This window comes from Ovis aries, chromosome 25 (genome assembly GCF_016772045.2).
Source record: "Ovis aries strain OAR_USU_Benz2616 breed Rambouillet chromosome 25, ARS-UI_Ramb_v3.0, whole genome shotgun sequence".
Taxonomy (NCBI): domain Eukaryota; kingdom Metazoa; phylum Chordata; class Mammalia; order Artiodactyla; family Bovidae; genus Ovis; species Ovis aries.
The window spans coordinates 41518565-41532815 of NC_056078.1; the positions used below are offsets into that span (position 1 = coordinate 41518565).

At 40.9% G+C, this 14251-nt stretch overlaps 1 protein-coding gene across 14 annotated transcripts in view; it reads right to left on the reverse strand.

Annotated features, from left to right (window-relative positions):
• Positions 1 to 14251, reverse strand: part of PTPN20 (protein tyrosine phosphatase non-receptor type 20) — a 68340-nt gene that overhangs the window by 15687 nt on the left and 38402 nt on the right. For 9 of the 14 annotated variants that reach the window (XM_060406800.1, XM_060406793.1, XM_060406802.1 and 6 more), the window contains 2 exons: positions 8109 to 8199; positions 2246 to 2580 (listed from right to left, as the gene is read on the reverse strand). In XM_060406800.1, the coding sequence (XP_060262783.1) occupies positions 2246 to 2580; positions 8109 to 8199 (426 nt within the window). Of the gene's footprint in view, positions 1 to 2245; positions 2581 to 8108; positions 8200 to 10991; positions 11141 to 13214; positions 13328 to 14251 lie in introns of all 14 variants that reach the window. The other 5 variants (XM_060406798.1, XM_060406799.1, XM_060406804.1 and 2 more) reach the window with 3 other exon arrangements.

The window sequence follows — 14251 nt, forward strand, 5'->3', positions numbered from 1 at the left end:
TCCTTGCTGCCCAACACAATTTCCAATTCATTATTAGTTCTTCTCCTTGTACAAAAACTCCCCTTCAAGTTTCATGCCTCTTAACTTCGTCTTCTCATCACTATCACCTTACCACAGATTCCGATGGCTAATTTGGGATCTCAACAGCCAGACAGACTCTCTAGCCTCACGTTTTTATTTCTCTCTCACAGAGGAGACCGTTCATGTCTTCTAGTCCTCACAATGTGATTAGTCTTTGGACTCACCATCACCTATAATGGCCAGTATCAAAAAGCTCCCAGTTCTTAGATTCCAACATCATTTTCTGAGCAGAAACTCTTATGCTACCACTTTATCTGTGCTTCACCTCCAACAATGTGACTAGATGGAATTCTGCCCTTGTCGTCCTCTATTTCCTCCTAGCTGCTGATTCCATTCATCTCCCTAAGTTTAGACTTTATGACTGATTATCTCAATCATTCTCTTACCAAACTGTCAACTCCATTCACCCTTTGAATCTTGCCACACATCCTGAGCAACATCCCTCCCTGAATCAGTCCCATAATCTCTATTCAGGAATCCCATGGTTAGGAAAACAAAAATCACATAGTTGCATACTTTATTGTTATTGCAAATTATGGGTTCCAACCTCAGCACCTTCAGCAATCTTTTCCTGATCATTGCCTGTGCTCCAACCAACTTCTTCGGTGATGATTCCAAATCTCACCACTCTTCAAGTTTCCAATTTAACTCCCACCTCCTTCACTCCTATAGAACACATGTATTGCCTACTTGCTAATCAAATCCACTTAGAGCAATGTAACACCACTTTCTCCTATAAATCATTCCTTTGCTATTTTCCGAGTCTGTTAGAGCAAGAAATGAATTGTTCTATGGATTATTCTAGACCAAGACTTCCCAATCTTACTTTCTACAAGGATGCAAATGCTCTGTATCTGTGCTGCCCATATGGTGGTCACTGGTAATATGTGATTAAACACTAGAAGTACAGCTATTGCAAGTGAGGAACTAAATTTGACATTTTATATAAGTTTAAATAATTTAAATCTAAAACAGTCAAATGTGGCTATCACATTGGACAGCATAATTTCTGAACACTCCTTATATGTCACAAGTCATAAGTCATATGAAGTCTGCCAATTTTATAGGAAAAGCATCAAAGTCTTTGCTTTCTATCGAGTTGCTAGTTGCCCTAAGTTGATCATATACCCTTCTTACTAAAATTCTTCAATGTCTCCTAATTATCTTCACAATAAAGTTTGTGCTCCTTAGCTGAAATCCAAAACATTTCATGTTCCAGCTTTCTCTACTTATTTTCTCTGCTGCTGCTGCCGCTAAGTCGCTTCAGTCATGTCCGACTCTGTGCGACCCCATAGACGGCAGCCCACCAGGCTCCCCCATCCCTGGGATTCTCCAGCCAAGAACACTGGCGTGGGTTGCCATTTCCTTCTCCAATGCAGGAAAGTGGAAAGTGAAAGTGAAGTTGCTCAGTTGTGCCCGACTCTTCACGACCCCATGGACTGCAGCCCACCAGGCTCCTCCGCCCCTGGGATTCTCCAGGCAGGAGCACGGGAGTGGGTGCCGCTGCCTCCTCCGCTTATTTTCTACAGCCCCATCTCATCTCTCATTTCTCCCTGGCATTTGAACTTTTACATTCCAGAAACTTTTAACTACTTACATCTCTCTGTACATATGCCCCATGCTATTTTATACATTCATCATCTACTTACTGTTTTCATTTTTCTCACTTGGGTAAATTCTCAATTCAGATGTCACCTCCTCTAGCAAATATTCTGTCCAAACCAAAAGAGAACCTCCTTTCTGCACCCCATACACATCTCAATATTACCATCCATTGAGAACAGTAACTCCAAGTACCAGTGAGTGCACCGAACAGTTTGCTACCATGCCTAGCCCAGTGATTATCAGCATATCTCAAGGACTTCGTCGTGTCTGTCCCTCTCAGCAGAGATAGCCAAAGTACACCCCAGGATTAGGTGCCTTCCAGTACTCTTTCTCAACCGCCCCAACTCCCCTTTTCAGTCATTGCATCTCCCCAGTCAGAGTTTGGAGGCAGAAGAAGAAATGGCACTGTCTTAGTTTCTGGTACCAGGGAGAAGTGAAAACAAGTTACTTTAAACAAGTGTCCCCAGCTGCGGCCCACCTTACTCCTAACTTCCTATCCTGACATGCGTGCATATGTAAGGAAATATATATCTAACGCTGATTTTATTTTTTAACTTACAGACTTCTTGACAACTTGAAACATTCGAATGATGAAATACCGAAGGATCTGGTAGTTCTCCAGGAAGATACAACAGCTATTCAATTCCAAAGGTTTCTGCATAGAAATAGGCCAGTAATGGTGGCATTTGGTAACTCCACCTTCTTTCTCTTTGGTTATCATGGCAATAACATTAGAGTTATTTTCCAAAACCATTTGCCAAAAGTCATCCATGGTAGTTGGCAGTGGTCCTTGGGTAGCAATATAGTAATACTCTGCTCCAGAATTGGCTATTTTAATATAACTGGCATTGATGTAGTCCTTGTTTTCTCCGAGAGGAACACGTGTTGAATCATCTATTACAAAAACAGAAACATATAGTAAAGGAAAAGCAGGATATGCAATACACGCAGATTTCATGAAACCATTTCACAATAGTAAATCTATTTATCTCTTTGACTAATACAAAAGATGGCATAGGAGTTTCTAGAAATATACAATTAGGGTAAGGTTTAAAAAAAAAAATCAGTTTCTACTAAAAAGAGAAGAATGCCATCAGTATCCAGACACCTTGAGAGATTGCTGTTACATATGGCACAAGTAGGAATAGGCCAGGGGAGGTATCTCCTAGCCTATAACTAGACCCAGCAAAGGAGGAACCCTCTGAAGGAACGAGTGGATGACTGGCATTCTCCTGCAAATCCAGAGAACCCGGAAGCTCAGAGCAGCAAAGGCCAGAAAGGAACAAATGTTTTTGGGAAAAGAAAAAAGATTGGGATAGTTTAGTAGATACAATTCTAGGATTATTAGAATTCTATCAACTCCCTGCACATAAAGTAGCCATCTTTTATGACCATTCTCAGCTTTCACCTGGTGAAGTAGCATGCTCATCAAAGCAAAAGTATTGTGGCAAAAAGATGCTACAACGGGGATTTGTTCAAAATACGGACTATTATTAACGAATATGAGAGGGGAAAAGCCAGTTACATGGCTCACTGGCCCAGGAACTCTCTCTTCACTTTACATAGACATCTGGAGCTCTAGTTCCACAACTGCTCCCACAGAGAGAATAAAAGAGGGTCTTTCCCTGCCGTGCAGTGGTCTCACCAGTAGCTCGTCCCTAGTACTCAAGTCAGGAGGCCCACTCGTCTACCAAAAACACTATGACAAAGATCTCTGAACAGGGCTTACACCAGTTCTGACAGAACCTTTCTCAAATTCAAAAATAGCAAACACAAATCTCTCCTTGTAAATATGAATAGACAAAACAATCACTAGATATATAAAGATACCTAGTACTCCACAAAAGGATGCCATTCTGAGAAATCACAGCAAATGTCTTCCTTTCTTTAAGAGAAGAATACTTTTAAAACGCTTATTGGTATTTTAAATGAAATCTGAGCAAACATTATTTTATTATTTAAAAGGATGATATACATATATATGTCTGTTTATTGACATAAATTTGTTACATTATTAAATTACGAAGGAGGTAAAAGAGCATTACAGTAAGATCTTCCATCATATAGATGTACATATATATCATATATAGGAGCTTCTCTGGTAGCTCAGAAGTGAAGGACCTGCCTGCCAGTGCAGGAGATGAGGGTTCGATTCCTGGCTGGGGAAGATTCCCTGCAGAAGGAGATGACAACCCCCTCCAGCATTCTTGCCTGAAAAATCCCATGGACGGGGAGACTGGCAGGCTACCGGAAGTCCAAGGGCCACAAAGAGTCCGACGCAGCAGCAGAACACAGCACAGCGTTTATCCAAATGTTAGTAGGGACTGTTTTATTACCTAAATTTTTACAGTGAAGATGTACCATTTTGTAGTAGGAAGTAACTTTTTTATTTTTCAAAGGGGGAATTTAATAAGTAAAAATTAAACAATCTAAAGTAATAAAAGCTTGCTTTCACATAAAAACCACAATTTATCAATTAAAAATCCCTAAAGTGAGAAGAAAACAGGAAAACAAATTAGTGATTTAGAAAACAGCTTAAGGAATTGTCCCAGAACCAAAAAAAAAAAAAAAAAGATGAAAAAAAGGACAATAATTATTAAAACACTGAAGGATGCAGAACATACAAAGGGAATATATAAAGGGGAAGGATTTCAGAAACAAACCATGGAACTCAGGCATAGCTCGGAGACCACACAGGTTTGGTTCCGGACCACTGCAACAAAGGGACTATTGCAATAAGAAAGCCACATGAATTTTTTGTCCCCTAGAGCATATAAAAGTCACGTTTACACTACACTGTAGTCTAGTACATGTGCAATAATAACATTGAAGTGAAGAGAAGTGAAGTCGCTCAGTCGTGTCTGACTGACTCTTTGCGACCCCATGGACAGTAGCCTGCACCAGGCTCCTCCATCTACGGGATTTTCTAGACAAGAGTGCTGGAGTGGGTTGCCATTTCCTTCTCCAGGGAATCTTCCCGACCCAGGGATCGAACCCAGGTCTCCCACATTGTAGACAGACGTTTTACCGTCTGAGCCACCAGGGAAGTCCAATAATAACATTATGTTTGTATAAAACGAAGTACATATTTTAATTTTAAAAATACTCTACTGCTAAAAAAATATGCCAACCATCATCTGAGCCTGCAGCAAGTTTAATCTTTTTGCAACAGTAACGTCACACATCACTGATAGTAGATCACTGTAACAGACACAACGATAATGAAAGCGTTTGACACGTCGCAGAAATTACCAAAACACGACAGAGACATGAAGTGAAGAAATGCTGTTGGAAAAAGGGTGCTCAACACAGAGCTGTCACAAACTTTCAATCTATTAAAAAAACACAGTATCTGCAAAGTACAATAACATGTAGCACTATAAAACCAGGCATGCTTGTGTTTAGCAGGAAAGAAATAGCTCTGGTGGCCAGAGGAGAAAGGCGGAGGTGGTTTAGTCTCAGTTCCCCTCAGAAACATAATTTAGCATGAGCACGCATGCCATGCATCACCTCATCTGAACTTCAAAACAGTCCTTGGAAGAGTCATATTATTATCCACACCTTTCAGATAAGGAGTCTTTATTCAAAGCGCCTAAGTCATTTGTTCCATATAACAATTTCATGATTTGCTGCCCTTCAAGGAAGACTCAAGTTTTCAGGTGGAAAGTCCTTACCAAATGCCAGATGCCAGTAATGAAGAGAGCCACTAAGACCTTGAGACCAGCAGAGCATAAGGTCACAGCGACAGGAAGCAAAAAGTGTGTTAGTGGATCACTAGTGGTAACAGTGTGGAGAAGGCAGTGGCACCCACTCCAGTGCTCTTGCCTGGAAGCTCCCATGGAAGGAGGAGCCTGGTAGGCTGCAGTCCATGGGGTCGCCAAGAGTCGGACATGACTGAGCAACTTCCCTTTCACTTTTCCCTTTCATGCATTGGAGAAGGAAATGGCAACCCACTCCAGTGTTCTTGCCTAGAGAATCCCAGGGACAGGGGAGCCTTGTAGGTTGCCGTCTATAGGGTCGCACAGAGTCAGACACGACTGAAGCGACTTAGCAGCAGCAGCAGTAACAGTGATGGCTCAGATGGTAAAGAATCTGCCTGCAATGCAGGAGACAGGGATTCGATCCCTGAGGTGAGAAGATCCCCTGGAGAAGGGAATGACTACCCACATGACAGTCCATGGAATCACAAAGAGTCAGACACAACTGAGCGACTTTCACTTTCTGCTTTCACTTCAGAGGTGACAGTGACTGGGGCCCTCTCATCTCCATCCCTTGACTCCTGACTCCTGACTGTGGCAGAAATAGCATCATGCATCGGACCCTAATTTGGAGCAAATTTAACCTCTTGGCGAACACTGCTCCAACCCTGTGAGGTACTACCACCTAGCTGGCACTGTTTCTGTGTCTACAAAAGGTCATTCCGTTGCTCTATCAAGCCAGCTGCCTCGGAATGATGAGTGTGTCAAGACCAGTGAATTACATGATCATGGGCCCACTGCCACAAATAATTTGCCTCTACGTGAGCTCCTTGGTCAGAAGCAAGGCTGTGTGGACTACCATGATGGTGGTAAGGCGTCCTTCAGGTCCACTGGTAGGTCTGGTAGAAGTTTGTACGCAGGGAAGGCAAATCCATATTGTGTCTATTTTAGTATGCAAAAAAGCGTTGTTCCTTCTGTGACAGAAGCAATTCAATGTAATCAGCCTGTCATCAGGTAGCTAGGGGGCTGATCACGCTTGGAAATGGTGTCATATTAGGGCCTCAGTGTCGGTCTCTGCTACTGGCAGATTGGGCGTTGGGAAATGGCCATAGCGAGGTCAGCCTGGTGAGAAGTCCACAGCTGATGAGTCCATGCACAGCCTCTATTCCTGCCAGCACGTCTACCTTATCCATTAATCCATTGGGAAATGACAGGAGTATTTGGGAAAGAGGCTGACTAGTATCCACAGAATAGGTCATCCTATCCACTTGATTGTTAAAACCTCTTCGTAAATCACCCTTCAATGAACGTTCACAAAAGACACAAATATATTCATGTTTTTGTCCTTTCAGAGAGACCTATACACACTTATCTCTCGCAGATTTCCTTGTGATCAACTTCCTAGTTATGTTTCTTCTAAGTCTCTGACAATCCAGCCAAACAACTGACTGCAGCCCATGAATTAATAAAGACTTGTACCTCTGGCCATTTCTGCTTCCAAGCAAAATGAACAACCAAGTACACTGCTTAAAGTTCCACCAACTGAGAGGATGCCCCTTCACCACTGTCTTTCAGGCATGCCCCAGAAAAGGCACTGTGGCGCAGCTGCTATCTACTTCTGGGTGGTGCCTGCACATCACACAGATCCATCTGTTCCCCGGGCCCTGTTTTCCTGTCCTTGGTCAACTGACCATAGGGAAGCGGTCCTGAAGCCACAGGCGCAGGCTGGGAAAGGGAAGGTCACGCAGCAGAAGGGGGAGATTTTGGCCACTTCATGTAACTTATTGGTGCCTTCAGAGCTTTTAGGGGAATTATTTCAGCAGCGACTGTGAGTAGATGGGAGTAGAGGCAGTGAAGATGACGGAGACTGGCCGAGAGCGAGAGCAGGCTCGATCTAGGCTGGCGGCAGTGGCAATCAGGAGATGCGCGAGGATTCTTGCGGTATTAAGAAGGCAGAATTGAAAGGACTTTGTGACCACTTTGGATACTGCAGGTGACTCGGGTTCTCTGGCTTGAACAAATGAGTGGTTAAACTAAACAAGATACGGGATAAAGAAGAAGGTCATTTTGTAGGAAGAAAAATGGTCATTTAATTTGGGAAAATTTTTTTTACTTTGAAAGGAATGTGAGGCATAAAAATGAGATTTCCATCATAAGAGTAAAATTGTGTTCCTTTCTTTCTGCTCTTTGGAAGGTCTTAGCCAGATGAATATGTAACTGGGTGGGGAAGAAACTAGCCCCGGAAAGCAATGAGTAAGTCTTCGGCAACAATCAAAGGGAAGCCTCCTGTTGGAGGGTAGATTGGCAGCTTTCTTGTTCAGGACAAAGGATATAAATAGTACCACTGTATTTGTGTGTCTAAACAAAATGATCAAGGAAGGTGGTAAGGGTAGCAAAAGTGAAAGATGTCTCAGAGTATTAAACTTTCTGTTTTATATACGACAATGCATACGATGTTTTAGAAGCAGTAATGCATAAGAACAGGGTTGAAGGACTTGGGAAAAGAATCCTGTGACAGTGAGTAGAAGATTTACCTGGGATAGAAGACTTGACCTTCTTCATGATCTAAGATAACCAAGAATATGCCCAGGTCACCCAGTGCTAGCTTCCAGAGTCTTCATCATGGTCACAGGTCAAAATGGCTAGTACTGAAAGCCGTACAACCCAGTTCTTACCTTTTATCAAATGTAAATAGGAAAATAATTAAAACCATTGTTAGCTTACATGGAAGAATATCTCGATATCTATTTTTGTCTCTGTTGTGTAGTTCATTCCCGGAGTGGAAAACAGCAGGCAGATTCTTAACTTTCAAAGCCTTTAAAAGGTAAGAAATATAAGTAATATATTTACTATGACAGAAAAAAAAGGAGAGAAAAAATATCTGTCTTTGTGTAGCGTTTATGATTCTCAAGTCCCTTTGTGACATATCCTGATATTAAATGTGCTCTATGGTAAGGAAAGAAGTCAGAACTCCACTAGAAAAGTCCCATATAAAACATCTCAGATTTGAGATGTGAATCCTATATAAAATATCTCAGATTTGAGATGTAAATCAATCAACAAGTTGCTTGATAAGGAAATGCTCAACTCTCTGGAGATACTTTTTCCCTTGAACTCCAAGATTTTTCCTTTTTCATTAAAAAAAATTAGAAAGCCAATGCAGAACATTAACTTCTTAGGACCAATCCCTTAATCTGTCACTTTATAAATGAAAATAATTAACTAACAGAAACAAAAATATAAACTCTCACAATTTAGTCCTTGCCCCATGAAGAAATTAGAGTTAGAACACTAAAGAATCCTTCTTTTCAAAAACCTTATTACCAACTGTGAATTCGACATTAAGCGAACATTCAGCATGTACTCATCACTGTTGCACATTCTGCAATACAAAGACGGATCTGCAAATGGCTTTACACTTAAGAAGCTACAGCAGCTAGAGAGGTGGCCATGGGATCAGCGTAGAGACACACTAGCATAAAGGACGGCACTAGATTGTCCTGGAAGGTACGGGAAGGAAAGCTCCCAGAGGGAAAGCAGCACCTGAACTGAGCCTTCCCAAGGCTCAGAGGTTAGCAGCACAGAAAGCTGTGTGTGAAAGGAAAGGAGAGGTGAATGGGTATCACACCAGGTAGGAGAACAGTAATAAATGCATGGACGTATACAGTCCTCTTTGGAAGACAATGAACAGTATGGTAACAACAGCACAGAACACATGAAGACAGAACACAAGCGACTGAAACTAACCAGGAAGGCCTTGCTTCACACTCAAAGGGGGCTGATGCGCGTCCAGCCCTGCCCACACTCAAAGGGGGCTGATGCGCATCCAGCCCTGCCCACACTCAAAGGGGACTGATGCGCGTCCAGCCCTGCCCACACTCAAAAGGGACTGATGCGTGTCCAGCCCTGCCCTATTTGAATGATTGCGGATAAAGCCTGACGGTGCATACTTCTTAAAAACTCTTCAGTAGCTCTTGGGTAGCCAACTTTGCACTACCATAAGTTAATGCTGGCCACTACTGCAATGGAGAATGAGGATCCAGGTTTTAAGCCATAAGATAACATCAGGGTCACATATAGATCTTGGTTAAAACCAAAATATTTACCACAAATTCCTGGGTGATTTCATATTCTGATACTTTTTTTTGGTAAGTATTTTAAAATAATCCCCGATGGTTGACTGTTCCTGGTATTGAATATTAATGGTCGAACCACAGCTAACTGAACTAGCTCCTTTTCAGAAACAATTTCCACACCTATTTTTACAGTTTAATCTTTGTACAAACCAATTCTAAAAGTAGTCTAGAAAAAGGCAACTGTAGAAAGAAGCAAAACAATTCTATAAATGAAGAGTAATGAGGGAAGATGAGTCTTAATTGATGGTAAAATATAATACAAAGCTAGGGTAATTTTAAAAATTTGGTACATGAATAAACAAATCAATTTTTAAAACCACAAAAATAAAATATACGTGGTGCTTCAGTATATGAAAAAGTAGCATTTCACATCACTGAAGAGACGCTGGGACAAGAGGATCATTGAACAACTGATTAGCTATAGGGTGTTGGATCCCTACCAAATATCTCATAACAAATTAATGCTAGCTGGATGAAAGATTCATGCATTGAAAAAAATCACAAAATATTAGGGAAAAAAGCAAGAAATAATTGCTATGTTCCTAGAATGAAAGGGGAATCCCTAAAGGATACAGAAAACCCTGAAGCCCCCCAAAGAAAGAATGACATTCAGCCATTAAAAATTAGCTATTTCTTCACAGTAAATGTATACGCAAACACATGTGACACAAAAGACAAAGTGGCAAATTTTACCAGATTTACAAACACATACAAAAAGGGTAATTCCTTCATTATATAAAGAGTTAATAATGGCTAAGAAAAGGAATAAATAGAAAATCAGGCAAACCGCTGGAATTAGTTCACTGAAAATAAATATGAAAGGCTTAAAAGCATATGGAAAGCTATCTGTTCTCAAATTAAGAAATGCCAATTAGAACATCAACAAGAAATCATCTGTCACTTAAAAGATGAGTAAAGACCCAAAAATCTGACAGCACAAAATACTGGTTGTCTTTCCAGGAATTCGTTCTGAAGACTATGCATAGGAACGTGAATGAAGAGGGGCAATGTTTTTCATAATAACAACATCTGTAATAAACTAAATGTTCATCATAGAGGACTATTTAAAGAAAAAAAGTCTTCATTCATATAACTACCATGCAATACTTAAAAAGAATGAGATAGAACTATATATGCTCATAATATATGTGGGAATTATGTATTGGAATTCTTTATAAAAGGAAAGAAAGAGCAAAATAATAAAGTACATGCCAGCAATTTTTCTGAAAGTTTATATGACAGATTTAATAGTGGTATAGGGAATCAAGAGAGAAAAAGAGACTTTATCTGTCTTATAGCATTTTATGTTATTTTATTCTTTTACTATGTACATCCAGTACTTTAGAAACAAATTTAATATTTAAAAATAAAAACAGTATGTTCAACCTGAAAAGAAAAGAACAGATATTCTCTGATTGAGAAGTAGGAAAACAAATCACATATAGACCTTGGTTAAAACCAAAATATTTACGTTAAATTCCTGGGTGATTTCATCTTCTGATACTTTTTTTGTAAGTATTTTAAAATAATCCCTGATGGTTGATTGCTCCTGTGTATTGAATATTAATGGTCGAACCAGAGCTAACTGAGCTAGCTCCTTTTCAGAAACAATTTCCATACCTAAGAAAGAGAAAAATTCACATCTCTAAGTTACGTATATATGTGTGAAGGGAGATTTTATTTTTATTGTTCTCTTTTAAGTAAAGATTCAGCCATTTAAGAATTAATGAAATTTTATTTTTCCGGAGATGAAGAGTCTGTTATTACTTTTAAAGGAAGGGTCCTTATTTTGGAAAAATCATGACTATACACCTTGAAATCACACAAAACCCACAATTCTTAGAAAAAACTACTGTGTTATAAATAGATATGATAGACGGAGAAGTGATCTGTTGTATAATGTGACTGAGCGTATATACTGACAATTACGCCAAGGCAAGCAAGGCAAGAGAACCAGAGATCAAACTGCCAACATCTGTTGGATCACAGAAAAAGCAAGGGAATTCCAGAAAACCATCTATTTTTGTTTCATTGTCTATGCTAAATTCTCTGCATGGATCACAACAAACTGTGGAAGATTCTTAAAGAGATGGGAATATCAGACCACCTGACCTGCCTCCTGAGAAACCTGTACGCAGATCAAGAAGCAACAATTAGAACCAGACATGGAACAACGGACTGGTTGCAAATTGGAAAAGGAGTACGTCAAGGCTGTATATTGGCACCTTGCTCATATAACTTATATGCAGAGTACATCAAGTGAAATGCTGGGCTGGATGAAGCACAAGCTGGAATCAAGATTGCTGGGTGAAATATCAATAACCTCAGATATGCAGATGACACCAACCTAATGGCAGAAAGCAAAGAGGAACTAAAGAGCTGCTTGATGAAGGTGAAAGAGGAAAGTGAAAAGCTGGCTTAAAACTCAACATTCAAAAATGAGGATCATGGCATCTGGTCCCATCGCTTCATGGCAAATAAATGGGAAGCAATGGAAACAGCGACAGACTTTATTTTGGAGGGCTCCAAAAGCACTGCAGACAGTGATGGCAGCCATGAAATTAAAAGGTGCTTGCTCCTTGGAAGGAAAGCTATGACAAACCGAGACAGCACATCATAAAGTAGAGACATTACTTTGGGGACAAAGAGACATTGCTTTTGCTGCTCCAGTCAAAGTTAGGGTTTTCCAGTAGTCATGTACAGATGTGAGAGTTGGACCATAAAGAAGGCTGTGCGCCAAAGAATTGATGCTTTTGAACTGTGGTGTTGGAGAAGACTTGAGACAACAAGGAGATCAAACCAGTCCATCCTAAAGGAAATCAGTCCTGAATATTCATTGGAAGGACTTATGCTGAAGCTGAAGCTCCAATATTTTGGCCACCTGATGCAAAGAGCCGACTTATTGGAAAAGACAGTGATGCTGGGAAAGACTGAGGGCAGGAGGAGAAGGGGGCAATGGAGGATAAGATGGTTGGATGACATCACTGATTCAATGGATGTGAGTTTTAGCAAACTCTGGGAGGTACAGAGGGTGTCCCTGGTGGCTCAAATGGTGAAGAACCTGCCTGCAGCGGGGAGATACAGGACAGGGAAGCCTGGCACGCTGCAGTCTACGGGCTCACAAGCACCAGACACAACTGAGTGACTGGACAAAACCAAAACACATACAGGACATGGATGGCAACAAGAAAGAACTTTTGTCCTCTCTGGGACCAAGTGTTTAGAAGTCCCTGGACCCTGGAGTCTGAGATGAGAGGATATGCAGAGTCTAACACCCCTCTAACTAATTCTAAAACAGATCAAGCATGCACCTGTGCACACACACACACACATCACTAGGGTTAAGAGGATCTATATAACTGATGGCACTAAACTAAATGCATAACATATATCTCTATATGCTATATACAATTGTAAGTAATTTGGATGGCATCACCGACTCAATGGACATGAGTTTGTGCAAGCTCAGGGAGATGATGGAGGACAGGGAAAGAATAGAAATGTACCCTTTATTAATGTGAGGTATGGAACAGTTTCTTCATTTTTAAAGGAAAATCCTAGAAAATCATCTTTTTCTCTTTCGAAAAAGTTTTTCCTAGCTCTTTTCCTGCATCACTATTAGAAATTTCTTTGTGCATACCTCTGAAATATAGCCTCATCAAGAATCTGCTAATAAAGTGGGATGAGGTCATACCCTGAAGTGTAGGAATCTCAGGACGGGAAGGCCCTGCAAGCTCTTCGTCCTTGCCGCTCGACTTCTGCTTTAGAAAGAAGCCACTGGTTTTCCGCAAGGTGCCATCATTCTCACTAGAGAAGAAATTTATGTTTGTCCCTGGCTTAGAGAATGCATGTGTATTTAAGAGAGAATCTCTGATAATCTATATTAACTATTCAATTGACATTCACCTCCATTTCAGTTCAACCATCCGCTTCCATTGTCAACCCCAGGAACTGGCCCACTTTCAAAGAGAGAATTCCAAAGTCCCAACATCTGATCACAAACTCCAACTTCAGCTTTCACTTCGCTTGCCAACCAGCTGCCTTAGATCAATCCCCCTATTCATTTCTTTCGTCCTTTATCTAGGCTGTGGTAGAATAAAACTACTGGGCTCACTGGGATTTCTAGTGTCAGCAGAGAACCATCTGGAAAGCACTGGTACGTTTCTAGCCCGTTTCCTCTACCATCCCTAGTTTCTGAGCTACCATCCTCAAGCACTGCCTTTCCCGATGCTCTGCTTTAGTAACAGTGCAGCCCCTTCTATGAAATGTAAGCCAGAAAGTAAGAACTTTCTCAGCTTACTCTCTTTAAAAATGTATACTTAAGTGCATCAACATTCTTCATTATTCCTGTTTTCTCCATGTTCAGAATTAATCCTTTCAGGCTTTCAACTCTATGCTGTCTCCTCTGAGACATTTTTCTAAAATTATGTTTTCTTCAGTTCAGTTTACCTCAATTCAGTTGTTCAGTCATGTCCGACTCTTTGCGACCACGTGGTCTGCAGCACGCCAGGATTCCCTGTCCATCACCAATTCCCCGAGCTTGCTCAAACACATGTCCATTGAGTCAGTGATGCCATCCACCCATCTCATCCTCTGTCATCCCCTTCTCCTCCTCCCTTCAACCTTCCCCAGCATCAGGGTCTTTTCCAGTGAGTCAGTTCTTTGCATCACTTGGCCAAAGTATTGGAGTTTCAGCTTCAACATCAGTCCTTCCAATGAACATTCAGGACT